Source organism: Herpailurus yagouaroundi, unplaced genomic scaffold, assembly GCF_014898765.1.
Source record: "Herpailurus yagouaroundi ecotype Mexico unplaced genomic scaffold, PumYag 159, whole genome shotgun sequence".
Taxonomy (NCBI): domain Eukaryota; kingdom Metazoa; phylum Chordata; class Mammalia; order Carnivora; family Felidae; genus Herpailurus; species Herpailurus yagouaroundi.
The window spans coordinates 6,367,053-6,380,571 of NW_024412400.1; the positions used below are offsets into that span (position 1 = coordinate 6,367,053).

At 53.3% G+C, this 13,519-nt stretch overlaps 1 protein-coding gene across 3 annotated transcripts; it reads left to right on the plus strand.

Moving 5' to 3' along the window:
- Window positions 1-300: 300 nt before the first annotated feature.
- SLC22A13 (solute carrier family 22 member 13) lies at window positions 301-10,997 on the plus strand. 3 transcript variants are annotated; one of them, XR_005791929.1, is made up of 11 exons: window positions 368-745; window positions 6,080-6,183; window positions 6,413-6,567; window positions 6,801-6,969; window positions 7,197-7,317; window positions 7,409-7,503; window positions 7,739-7,953; window positions 8,137-8,245; window positions 8,788-9,003; window positions 9,207-9,454; window positions 10,074-10,997. XR_005791929.1 is itself a non-coding variant. In XM_040479802.1 (10 exons), exons 1-10 carry the CDS (start codon window positions 368-370, stop codon window positions 9,298-9,300), a joined length of 1,656 nt encoding a protein of 551 aa, XP_040335736.1. In that variant the 5' UTR covers window positions 302-367; the 3' UTR covers window positions 9,301-10,997. The 3 variants fall into 3 exon arrangements, 2 of the variants coding, with proteins under 2 accessions (XP_040335738.1, XP_040335736.1); XM_040479802.1 differs by having other exon boundaries at window positions 302-745; window positions 9,207-10,997; XM_040479804.1 differs by lacking the exons at window positions 8,788-9,003; window positions 9,207-9,454; window positions 10,074-10,997 and adding an exon at window positions 8,400-8,711 and having other exon boundaries at window positions 301-745.
- The last annotated feature ends 2,522 nt before the right edge of the window (window positions 10,998-13,519 follow it).

The following is a 13,519-nucleotide window of genomic DNA, read 5'->3' on the forward strand; positions in this document are numbered from 1 at the left end:
GTCTATCATCATGGGAGGGGTTTGAGCTGGGTGTGATTTGTTTGGGATGACATGGGAGGAAATGCTGCTTGTGCACCGTCGAACATTTGGCTGAAGCTCGTTCCTGTGCGGGGCCTGAGAAAGTCCTTCTGTGGGGCTTGTGTCCATCGCACGGTCCATAAAGCATCCTTGCATTTTGCAAACCAGAGTAGACTCCTTTTTTTTTTTTTATCATATTCTATCCTGCCCAGGCTACAGCCAGGGAGTTGAAGTGTGACAGGTCAAAGGCTGGATTAAACATTAACACAGCCGTCACTTCTGCTCAGAGGAGTAAGCGCCCCAAAGCCGAGCTGCAGAGCTGTCTATGGCCCCAGGCTGACCAGTAGACATGGCTCAATTTGGCCAGGTCCTGGCTGAAATAGGCGACTTTGGTCGCTTCCAGATACAGCTGGTGATGCTTCTGAGTATTCCCGGCTTCCTGTCCGCTTACTACATGTTTGCCCAGGTCTTCATGATCCAGCACGAGACCCACCACTGCTCAGTAGCCTGGGTCAAGAACCACACTTTGAACCTGAGTGTGGCTGAACAGCTGACACTGAGCGTGCCCCTGGATGCTGCAGGCAAGCCTGAGTCCTGCCTTATGTTCCGGCCGCCCCCTGACGACGCCAGCCTGGAGGACATCCTCAGCCACCACTTCAACGAGACGCAGCCTTGTGAGGCAGGCTGGGAGTATCCTGAAGACAGGCCCCTGTCCCTAAAGAACGAGGTAGGGCTGCCCTTTTGCCTGTCTGCCCATTTGGGGTCGGTCAGCTCCTTTGCCTGACCATCTGCCCTCAGCTGCCGGTGTTGCTGCTTCTGTATCTGCCCTGGAGCACCCATCCACGAATGACTGACCACTTGGTATGGCTTTTTTTTTTTTTTTTTTTTTTTTTTGCCATTCATCCTGCTTTTCTCTTTGTCCTCTGACTACTGGTCCATCTACCTTTCAATCCATATTCTGTCTCTGATTTGTCTGCCCCTCTGTCCATTTTTGTCTACCCTTTTGTCCATCTATCCGCCTGTGTGCCCAGTTGCCTGACCTTTTTCCTATCCCTTCCCTGCTTTCCTGTCTTTATGTCTTTCTCCCCAGTGCTCCCATCTGTCGGTCCACTTGCCCTTGTCTTTCAGTCTGCCCCTGCATATCTGCCTGCTTACCTATCTTCCTGGATCCCCATCCACTTGTCTGACCTCCTGCTTGCTTGATGTGGGCTTCCTGCCCTTCAGCTGCCCTCTCTAAAGCTCTCCCCACCTGCCTCCAGGGGACCGGACGCACTGTGACTCTAGGATTTGTCCGGCAGATAACAGCACTTGCTCTGCTTAACTCATTTTCTTAGGGAGGATCTGGGCAGATAAACAGATTCCCACTCCAGCCACCTGAGCAAGGACGGCTCTCTGGAAGCATCCAGGCCCACTCTGCTGCTTCCCAGAAGCTGGGTCTGAGGCACACAGTAGGGAGACGACTTGTCCAGGGCAACATAATGAGCTGATCATGGACGTGGGACTCCCACTCAGGTCCCCGCAGGAGTGGGAAAGAGCACAGATGGTCCAGCATCCAAGGGGCGAGTGTTGTTGGGAGGTCTGGATGACTCATCTTGAGGGTGGTGAATCCTGAGCCTTTGTGGAGAGGGGAATCTGGAGTCCAGAAACCTGCATTTATTTTTTTCTCTGCAGGTAAAAAAAGTATTTACTTTTTAGAGGCTTTCAGAGAATGATGTTTTGACCAAAGGCACCTTCTTTAAGATTTTCAATTTTTAAGTAATCTCTATACCCAACTTGGGGCTTGTACTCACAACCCCCAAGCTCAAGAGTTGCACACTCTACTGACTGAACTAGCCAGGCACCCCCAGGCATTCACTTTTAATATGTGACCATAAACCTGCCCCCAGAACCCTTGCAGCCTAAAGATCTGTCCTGCCTGTCTTCCTCCTGACCCTCCACCCCATTCTGCTCCATAGAGCCGCATGCGGCCTAGGAGCTCTCCCAGCAGAGCCCGGTCTGGTCCCCAGTGGCCTCTCCAGGTTCCCAGCATCACCCTCTTGATAGGATCAGCCTCCACTGGTCCCCATATGCTGTGGGTGCCTACCTGGCCAAACACCATCCTCAAAACCCAGGCAAACTTCCAGACTTCTCAGACTTCCAGACTTCTTTAGCCCCGTTCACACCCTGTGCTGGACTGTTCGTGCAATTTTATTCAGCTAAGGCTTGCTGAGTATTAACTGTGCAGGGAACAGTCAGAGGAGGGAGGCACCTTGTTCGAGTTCTCTAAGGATTTGAGGCTGCCCTCTTGGTCTTTAATCACCAACCTGGACTGTGCCACCACCGGCATTGGGCCTTGGACCTCTTGCCCTTCCCTACCATGCTTCTCCTGCTCCAACACTCTCAAGGACTTGGATTCCCAAAAGAGTGCACACCTTGGGTACTTTGTGCCCTGTACCCGCGTGCCGAGTCCAACTTTGCTTCCAGAGCTCTGTTGCGTGAGATCGTTTCCCTCTGCTTCCCATCTGTGAGGAGGGGCTCCACCACACTGATTCGGGGGAGTCTCTCTGAGCTGACTTCCCAACGTTCCTTCTGATAACCAGCAGCTTCATATTCAAACTGAAATATGGATAGTCCTAATTTGAGAAGAAAAGAGCACATTGCCTTATAGGCTAGGTATTCTTGAAGAGCAGAGTGCATTTCTCCTTCTCAATCTACCTCCCAACATTTCCTGGGTGCCCGTCCTTGGTAAAAGAAAAAAATAATTCCCAGCCTTGTCCACATGAACCTTGGAATCGGGAGGGAAATAGACTCTGAATGACTAAGAGCAGTGTGATCTGTCTTGGGCCCAGAAAGGGGAAAAGAATGGGAGGGAAGGGGAAGCAGAGAGAATAGCCGTTTCTAGATCCGGAGGCATGAAAATGCTTGCCATGACTGAGGAATGCTGACCAACAAAGATGTTGGGAAATCAGGAAGAGATGACTCTTCCACGGTCTTAGATACAGAGCTGAGAGATTTGGGCTCTCTCCTAGAGACCAAAGGGAGCCATGGAAGCTTTTGGAACAGGGGAGGAAGATGTGATGTGTGTGCTCCAAGAATGGGGGCGGGATTCTGTGTGCCCATGTGGCAAGCCCCAGACAGAACCCTCCACTCTGGGCATTAGGGTCGGAGAAGGTAATGGCTGGCGTCCCAAGGTGGGGAGCCCTTTTGTCTCTGTTCCATCTGCACACCACGTCTCGGCACCTCTCCAAGCTTTGGCCTCTGTGGTTGCACAGTGGGAATGATAATCCTTTACGAGGTTAGAATGAGGACTGCATGAAATAAGGGGTACACAAGCTATAAGGGGTTGGCGAGTGGTGGCCACCGAGTAGGGGCACCAGCCTCGGAAGTCTCCCTGGGGTCGGCATCCATGCCTTCAGAGCACTATAGCCCCGTGTGTCCGAGGTGTCGGTCACCAGCTGTGAGTTTCATGAGCACGGGGGGGCCAGTGCCCCCTCCGCTGAGCTGACATTTACTGAGGACTTCCTGTGTGACAGCCACCGTGCTAAACGTGTTCCATGCATTAATTCCTTTAATCCTGCTGGGGGACACCATGCAGTATATTTTATCCCCATTTTGTACATGAGAAACCAAGACACCAACAGATAGGTTAACAAAGTCCCACAAAGCCTCTCTGTTCAGATTCCAGAGGCTGATAGCAGCAGGCCTTTATGAGTTATTTTAAGTAGCGTCTAACTACAAAGGCACTCTGTGGTTGCTAAACAAAAACCAAACAGAATAGAACTGGGTTGGGGGCGCCTGGGTGGCTCAGTCAGTTGAGCGTCCGACTTCAGCTTAGGTCATGATCTCACACTCTGTGAGTTCGAGCCCCGCGTCGGGCTCTGTGCTGATAGCTCAGAGCCCGGAGCCTGTCTCAGATTCTGTGTCTCCCTCTCTCTATGTCCCTCCCCCGTTCATGCTCTGTCTCTCTCTGTCTCAAAAATAAATAAATGTTAAAAAAAAAAAAAAAAAAGAATAGAACTAGGTGGAACAAGTTCAGATCCCTTATCTTGCCCCCTTTCACTCCCAGGGGCCATTAGGCAATCATTGGACATATACTGAAAATTAACAGTTGTTCTTGAGAACAGAAGTATGAGCACAATGGTATCTCCTGGACTGATTCATTTCTTGCTAAAATGATTTTAGCGATTTTGACCGATGATGAGTGGCTAGTTGGCTAGCTCTAGGTATTCATGTGTTGATCCATTCAGCAAACGTTCTCTGAGCTTTCACGCAGTTTCAGTCCCTGTCTGGGGCAAAAGGGATGCCTGAACTCCATTGCCATCCAGCAGCGGGACCTCGGAGAAGCCGCTTAACCTCCTCTTCCTCAGGGGAATGGAATAATAAATCAAGGATTGGTGTCAGAATTAGATAATACATGTGAAGCATGCAGCAGACTGCCCAGCACAGAGTGAGCCCTCAAACGGCATCAGTGATTGTGAAGCTATCACCTTGAGCCGCAGAGGACAACTCACCTGTCGTGTTTCCCCCCACCAACGTTCACGTCAGGAGCTGAGCTGTGTGCAGGGGGCACAGAACTCCCGGAAGGGCCCACAGACCAGTCGAGGGGGGCGGGGTCAGTCACATGTGCCTACAGTATGTGCACATGCAGTAGATACCTACAGAGTTAGGCGAACGTGCATATTTTTTCCACTCAGTTTCTCAGTCTCTCTGAGTCTCCAAGTGGGTCGCCCCACCCCTGTGTGTGCAGGCACATGAGCGCCCACACGCACGCCCACGCGTGTGCGTGTTCCTCCGTCTTGATCTCCTTCTGCAAGTGGGGCGTGAGGGCTCCTTGGGATTCTCACCGGCAGTGAATGGTGAGAGTTTCACGGAGATTTTGCAGCCGGATGGGGACATTTGATGAGGCCCAAGGAAGTCACAGGGGTGCTCTGGCTGTGGGCTAGAGGCCCCATTTGTCAGGAAGCAGTAAGTAGTGGCGTGTCAAGGGTTCCAAACTTTGTATCCTTAATGCCTCAGCAATTCTACCTGGCATCTCCAAGCCAAAATAAAAACCTAAGTTTTATGTATTGAGTAATTAGGGCCAAACAACCTAACAGGTAATTATGTTCAAATGACTTAGGAACTGTTTTAAAAAATAATACACAGAAACTGAAAGGAAATATCTTTCATTTTAATTTTTTTTTTATTTTTTTTAATGTTTATTTAGTTTTGAGAGACAGCGCAAGTGGGAGAGGGCGGAGAGAGAGGGAGACCCAGAATCCGAAGCAGGCTCCGGGCTCTGAGCTGTCGGCACAGAGCCCGACGCGGGGCTCGAACTCAGAAACCGTGAGATCATGACCAGAGCTGAAGTCAGATGCTCAACCGACTGAGCCACCCAGGCACTCCATATTTTTCATCTTTAAAAAAATTTTTTTTTTCAAACGTTTATTTATTTTTGGGACAGAGAGAGACGGAGCATGAACGGGGGAGGGGCAGAGAGAGAGGGAGACACAGAATCGGAAACAGGCTCCAGGCTCTGAGCCATCAGCCCAGAGCCCGACGCGGGGCTCGAACTCACAGACCGCGAGATCGTGACCTGGCTGAAGTCGGACGCTTAACCGACTGCGCCACCCAGGCGCCCCTATATTTTTCATCTTTAAATAAATACAACCCCCTACTAATAGGATGTATGTGCCCATTGGGAACTGTGCAACTTCTGTCCTTAAACACTGACCCCCTCATTTTCCATTCCCCATGGTGCTTGCTTTTTTTTTTTTTTTTTTCAAAACACCTCCCCAAAATACAGCTTCACATAGATATGATGTCACTGGAAGGAATGTAGCGTGATCTCATGTTGAACCAGAACTGTCCTTAGTTGGTAGTTCTTGTAATGCCAGACAGATGTTGAGGATTGCTGCATTTTCCTTTAAAATTCCGAATGTCGTTCTGTGCCCCATGAATTTGTTCTGGTGCCCTGGGGTGCCTTCGCACACACTTTGGGAACCACGGGCATCTGCCCTGAGAGGTTTGCCGTGGGTGGGCTGGACGACAAAGGACTTGCCGTTGGCTGCCCCTGGTTCACACCTGCCTGTGTCTGCCTCAGTTCAACCTCGTTTGTGGTCAGAAGCACCTGAAGGAGACCTCGCAGTCGGTGTTCATGGCTGGGCTCCTCACTGGGGCTCTCATCTTCGGGCCCCTCTGTGACCGGTAGGAACTTGACCGGCTTGCCCCTGACCTCGCATGCTCCTATGTTCCCGGTACAGTTCCCCCTCTCGCCCCCCCCCTGCCCCCGTGCCCTTCACTGGTGTCTGGGATAAGGCCCTGTTCCCCTCTCCCTCAAACAGAGCTCGCAGGGCAGGGTCACGTGTCCTCTGTCAGACAGAGAGCCCAGGGCAGGGCTGGGTCTCCCGTACTTCCTGCCCCTCTGTTACTCCAGGATTGGCCGCAAGGTCAGTATCCTGGTGCAGCTGCTACTCTTCGCCCTCCTCGGCCCGACCACGGCCTTTGTGCCCAGCTTTGAGCTCTACATGGTCCTGCGCTTTGCTGTGGCTACTGCTGTCTCTGGGTTCGCCTTCAGCAACATCTCCCTACGTGAGTATCTGGGTCCCTAAGCCTTCAAGCATGGGGTGAGGCCTTGGGGTCTGGGCCGGCCACTTTCCCGGACTGCCTCCGGGGGGAGCCTTGTCAGGCACCCACACCGCAAGTGGGACTGAGGCCCACCCTGACAGAAGACCGTCTAGGGAATGACAGGGAAGGAGCCGGGGGCCCGTGGGTGGCGGGGGGGGGGGGGGGGCGGGCCGGGTCTCATCTCTCTGTTCGCACAGTTACAGAGTGGGTGGGGCCCTCCAGGAGGACTCAGGCCGTGGTCCTGGTCCAGTGCGCCTTCTCCCTGGGTCAGATGGCATTAGCAGGACTCGCCTATGGCGTCCGAAACTGGAGGTATTTCCAAATGGCCGGCACCGCACCTGTCTTGCTACTCTTCTTCTACATCTGGTGAGGAGTACTTCCCAGGAGCAAGCCGTTTCCCCCTCCCCACCTGCCCCTGCTAGCTGTGCGGGGGTGTGATTGGAGCGCAACACTCACATTCACCTCGGGGAACGCTCCACAGTGCGATGGGTGTGAGGTTCTGTGTGCCCTGGAACAGCTGGGAAGGCCCCTGGGGGAGTGGGGGGGGGGGGGGGGGGGGGGGCTCCAAGGTCAGAGCCATTCCTGACCTGCAGGGCTCTGCCAGAGTCAGCACGGTGGCTTCTGACAAGAGGGAGGGTGGAGGAGGCCAAACGAGTGATCCAGAAGGCGGCCTCCGTCAACAGGCGGAAACTCTCCCCAGAGCTCCTGAGCCAGGTACTTCTCACAGGCCAAGCCCAGCCCTGCCCCTGACTCTGGCGGGCCCAGACCTTTGTGCCTGGCCCCTCACTGTGCATCGTGCCCCCAGCTGGTCCCAGAGAAGACAGCCCCCTCAGGGAATCCTCTGGATCTGTTCAGGCACCCCCGGCTCCGGAAACTGACCCTGATCTTCTTCTATGTCTGGTGAGCGCGCCAGGGCCCGCACCCCGCCCTGAAGCCCACGCCAAAGGGCTCTCCCGTCTCTGGTGCGTGCGCGTCAGTGGCTGGGACACGGTGGCTGGCGGTCAGGGACGGGCTGTGTGGCCTCACTGGGTTTCTCCCTGGCTGTGCTGCTGCCTCCTGCTCAGAGACAGGCTCCCTCTGAGAGGGCTGGTGTCTCATCCCCCAGCAGTGATAGGGATTCCTGGACACTTTGCAGGTTTGTGGACAGTCTGGGGTACTTTGGCCTGAGCTTCCAAGTCGGCGACTTTGGCCTGGACATCTACCTGACGCAGCTCGTCTTCGGAACCGTGGAGGTTCCCGCCCGCTGCCTCAGCATCTTCATGATGCAGTGGTTGGGCCGCAAGTGGAGCCAGATGCTGACTCTGGTTCTGGGTGGCCTCGTGTGCATCGGCATCGTCTTTGTCCCAGCAGGTGCTGGGGCTGGCTCTGCCACATTCCTGCCCTCCCCACCACCCCCCCCCCCACCTCCAGGAGTGAGGGCAACCCTGGGGCCCGGGAGCAGAGGGGGCCAGGAGTTCGGGAGGACAGGGCAGGGGTGGGGCCCGGGGCATGGGGCTGTCCACCTGCCTGCGGCTGACCGGCATCCTCCCCCAGATCTGCCGGTGGTGGTCACTGTGCTGGCCGTGGCGGGCAAGTTCGCCATGGCCGCCAGCTTTACCATCTCCTACGTGTACTGTGCCGAGCTCTTCCCCACCGTCATCCGGTAAGGGCTGCCGCCCTCTGCCCTCACCCCTCCCGCTCCTCTGCCCTCACCCCTGTCCCACAGGCAGCTGGCTTATGAGGCCGGCTCGCGGGGCAGCAGCGCGGACGGGGTCCGGGCAGCTAGGAATCTAGCCCGAGTCCCCATCTTATCCCAGGCAGTGGAGGACAGATACAGAAGGAGGGCACGCCCTGGCCTTGTGGAGACTGGGATATGGAGCAAGTGTAAGAATGAATGGCTCAGAAGGAGGAACACTCAGGGGTTGCTGGGGAGACGTGAGGTGCAGCCTTTGACCTGAGACTTGGTAGGCGAGCAGGGGGGCAGCAGATAGACAGGCCTGGAGGTGAGAGAGGCGTGGCACGCGGCCGGACTACACGAAGTTACTATGCAGGAGCAGAGAGCAGAAGGCCAGTGAGGCTGGGGAGGCGGCAGGCCTGCGGGGCCATAATGAGGGGCTGGGCCCCCCCCCCCAAGGCGCAGCGGGGGTGGGGCTGTGGCCCGGGGGTCACGGCTGGGTGTGCTCAGTCGGACGGGCCTTCCCACAGGCAGACAGGCATGGGGCTGATGGGCATCTCCTCGAGGATCGGGGGGATCCTCACCCCTCTCGTGAGCCTGCTGGGCGAGTACCAGGCAGCCCTCCCTATGCTCATCTACGGCAGCCTCCCCATCGGGGCAGGCTTCCTCTGTGCCCTGTTGCCGGAGACACGGGGCCAGCCCCTGAAGGACACCATCAAGGAGCTGGAGGAGGAGCCCCACCCACGGTGAGCTGCTCGTTTTCTCTGAAGCCTAGGCCCCCACCTCACTATGTGTCCTCTGTTGCTTAGAGGCCAATACGGGGGCCTCGGGAGCCACACGCATCCGACTGGCTCTGGGCCAGGTCCCCTCCCCTGGGGGAGGGGCGGTGAAGGACGCTGCCACGGGACCCATTCGTGGCCGGCCGGTGACGGCCTCCGGCTCCCACCAGGTTTCTGGAGTCAGCACCTTCAGAAAAGGAAACAGAGGCTTCAGGAAGAACTTCCAGCCCAGGGGTGACCTTCACGAGCAGCACGTACTTCTGATTGTGTCCCTGGAGCTGGAGCACAGCAGGGAGCTGCCTGGACACCCCCTTGAAATGGCTGGGGGCTGCTGGCACGGCCCCCCTCACAGTTGGAGGCAGCACACCCCTGACCTGGTCCCCATCCCGGCCGCTGGCTGCCCGGTCCTGAAGTGTCTGTGAGGGCCTCCCTCTTCTCGTCACCCCTCACCACCTTCCTCAACCCAGCCCACCCCTACCCCTGTTCTGGGGTCGGGCCTTGAGCGTTTCTTGGGCTTCCCTGGTTCTCTAATAGACTTGTGGGCTTACGGCTCCTCTAGTTCCCTCAGTCTGGGGTCCCCCTGCCCTCAAAACGTTTAAGCCCAGAGCAGAGCAGATGGGTAGGGCCTTTCCAAGAATGCAGCAGCAGGGGGAGAGGAAGTTGGAAGCCGCGGCCGGTACCCAGGCCGGTGGGAGAGAAGGCTGTGGATGGGAAGGTTGTAGTTCCTTCCGGTGGCTGGGCCGGGCCCCGCTGGCTCAGGGGGAGGCCCCACAGGACCCGCCATCCTGCTGAGAGAGGACTCCGTCTGCTGGAAACCAAAGCTTCAGTGCTGTCCTCTCTTCAAAGAGCCTCCACCCCCTGCCCCGCGTTCAGTCCAGCTCATACCTGACCTCGTGGCCCAGGGACCGGCAGTGGGGAAAGGGAGGAGGCTGGTTGCTCCCGTCCTCACCTCCCTCCTCCCTTTCACCTCTGCTGCTGCTGGCCGTGGTTCTTTCCCTGCGTGTACTGGCTGATCATCAGCGAGTGTCCTCTGGCAGGCTTCTAACAGCTCCTCCATGGGGACACATCGGCGGATTTCTCAGCGGTGCTCCCAGGACCCCTGCCTTGTTCCTTCATCCAAGGAGCGTGCTCACAGCTGACCTCCAGGGCCCTCTCTTCAGCTCTTGCCCCAGCACTGCTGCCCCCATCATGTCTCTTAGTGCCGGCATTCCTCATCTTCCGAGATAGCCCTCCTGGCTGCGTCCCATCAAGGGACCTCCAGCTAGAGTGCCTTCCCCGGTAGCCACCTGGCCCGCAAGAGCACCACACATCCTTGCACCAGCAAAGAGTGGAAAAGAGCTTGCCCGGCCTCTTCCCCTCCTGTGCCCTTCCTCCAAGGCCTCCCCAGCTAACCGCCCTGCAGACAGTGAGGTTCCGCCTCTCCCCAGAGGCCCAGGCCTGAAGAGGGGTTCCTTCTGGACCTCCCTCCCTTTCTCCCACTCACCTTCCCTAATGGAGGCTGGAGGGAGTGCTCCCCATCTTTGTGAATCTGGCACAAAGGTGTCCAGCATCTCTTTCAAATACGCGAATCTTTACTGAGGACATAACAAAAGGCAAGTTGGCCTTCCATGTTCCCCTCCCCCAAGGCGGGAGTGGGACACATGGGACATCTCTCAGACTCGTGACCAAAGGAAGGAAAGAGCCAATGGTCACCTGATAAAGATCACAGTCATAAAGGACATAAGACTCCATCAGTTTGTAACTGTCTTCGTGATGTACAAGGAAAGCACAATCCTAGGAATAGTCAGACCTCCAGAAACCTATAGACTCAATTTCTCGGAGCGCTAACATCACCTCCTCCCTTCATAGGATAAAAAGCCCTACACAATCAGTCACTCCTCACACTTAGAATGCAGATTTTTCTGCCCACGAGTTCTGTCCTCGGACCTTAATAAAATCACTCTTTTTTTTTGCACCAAAAACATCTCAAGAATTCTTTCTTGGCTGTTTGCTCTTGGACCCAACCTCCAGATGACATCATTTATTACTTACAGACTCAGCTTTGGGATGGTGGGGAAAAGTTCTATTTAGCTTCCCGCTATGCACCCAGTCATGGAATCCCAAGCTAAAGTCACCCGTTGGGTACACCTGAAAGTCTTTTGTGGTGCAGTGTGGTACCCAGGCCAAACCTGCCTGGTCGTGAAAACAACCTGCATTGGATCTGGGCAGAGGCCAGTTCAAAGCCAGAGGCAACTCCTCCACCAAAGGAGGGACGCGGAGACTCGGAGCGCTGTGAAGCGAAGCTTTAATTAAAGTTCACGTGAGAGCAGGTGTCTGATGGACAGACACCCTGGGGTGGGGGAGGGGGGTTATACAGGCAATTTATCTCCTAGTGTGAAGTCCCCCCCCCCCCATTCCTCGGCTGAGTACTACAGAGGTTACAGTCTTACCAGGAAGTCGCCTATGCCCATGTAAGCCCAAAAAGTAGTCTGATTGGACTTGAGGTGACACAGAGACTTCAGTTCTTTGGCTCATGCTCATTGCAAAGCCCACAACAAATAAGCCCTGGGCATGGAGAGGGGCAGAAGAACCAGGAAGTGAAGTGTCTAAGGTTTGGGGGAGGGAGGGTTGGTTCGTACGTATTTCCCATCGGTTGTAAACCTATTGTCAACTAGACAGCACGGATTTTATTTGGTAATTCTGAAAAGGATTCATCTCATTTACTTCTCACAGCAACCTCCTCTACAATGTGGACACTGCGTCCTTTTGAGGCAGAATGATCTCCATTCCTGGAAAGAGACTTAAACAGATCAGGACACAGGCATAAATGCTGCAAAGATTCACCTATTGCCTTTGGGCCAGGTCTCTGAGAACTTTTTTTTAGGGATTGTGGGCTGTTGGGGGAAAGATTTTTCTTTGTATGTAATAAAAAATGCCCTGTGGCCTGTTCTGTTTAAAAGGGAAATGTCTTTTTCAGCAAAGTGGCAGGATATAAAATCAACGCACAGAAATCAGTTGCATTCCTACACACCAACGATGAAGCAACAGAAAGAGAAATCAAAGAATCGATCCCATTTACAATGGCACCAAAAACCATAAAATAACTAGGAATAAATCTAACCAAAGAGGTGAAAAATTGATACACTGGAAACTATAGAAAGCTTATGAAAGAAATTGAAGAAGACACCAAAAAAAAGGAAAAATATTCCATGCTCCTGGATAAGAAGAACAAATATTGCTAAAAGGTCGATACTACCCAAAGCAATCTACATATTCAGTGCAATCCCTATCAAAATAACACCAGCATTCTTCACAGAGCTAGAACAAACAATCCCAAAATTTGTATGGAACCAGAAAAGACGCTGAATAGCCAAAGCAATCTTGAAAGAGAAAACCAAAGCTGGAGGTATCACAATCCCGGACTTCAAACTGTATTACAAAGCTGTAATTATCAAGACAGTATGGTACTGGCACAAGAACAGAAGAGAGCAATGGAACAGAAGAGAGAACCCAGAAATGGGCCCACAAATGTATGGCCAACTAATCTTTGACAAAGCAGGAAAGAATACCCAATGGAATAAAGACACTCTCTTCAGCAAGTGGTGCTGGGAAAACTGGACAGCGACATGCAGAAGAATGAACCTGGACCACTTTCTTACACCATACACAAAATAAACTCAAAATGGATGAAAGACCTGAATGTAAGACAGGAAGCCAGAAAATCCTCGAGGAGAAAGCAGGCAAGAACCTCTTTGACCTTGGCCGCAGCAACTTCTTACTCAACACATCTCCGGAGGCAAGGGAAACAAAAGCAAAAATGAACTATTGGGACCTCATCAAAATAAAAAGCTTCTGCACAACGAAGGAAACAGTCAGCAAAACTAAAAGGCAACCGACAGAATGGGAGAAGATATTTGCAAACAACATATCAGATAAGGGTTAGTATCCAAAATCTAGAAAGAACTTATCAAACTCAACACCCAAAAAACAAATAATCCAGTGAAGAAATGGGCAAAAGACATGAATAGACACTTCTCCAAAGAAGACATCCAGATGGCCAACTGACACATGAAAAAATGCTCAACATCATTCATTATCAGGGAAATACAAATCAAAACCACGATGAGATACCACCTTACACCTGTCAGAATGGCTAACATCAACAACTCAGGCAACAACAGATGTTGGCGAGGATGCGGAGAAAGAGGATGTCTTTTGCACTGCTGGTGGGAATGCAAACTGGTGCAGCCAGTCTGGAAAACAGTGTGGAGGTTCCTCAAAAAGCTAAAAATAGAACTACCCTACAACCTAGGAATTGCACTACTAGGCATTTGTCCAAGGGATACAGGTGTGCTGTTTCGAAGGGACACATGCACCCCAATGTTTATAGCAGCACTATCAACAATAGCCAAAGTATGGAAAGAGCCCAAGTGTCCATCGATGGATGAATGGATAAAAAAGATGTAATATATATATATATATATATATATATATATATATATAT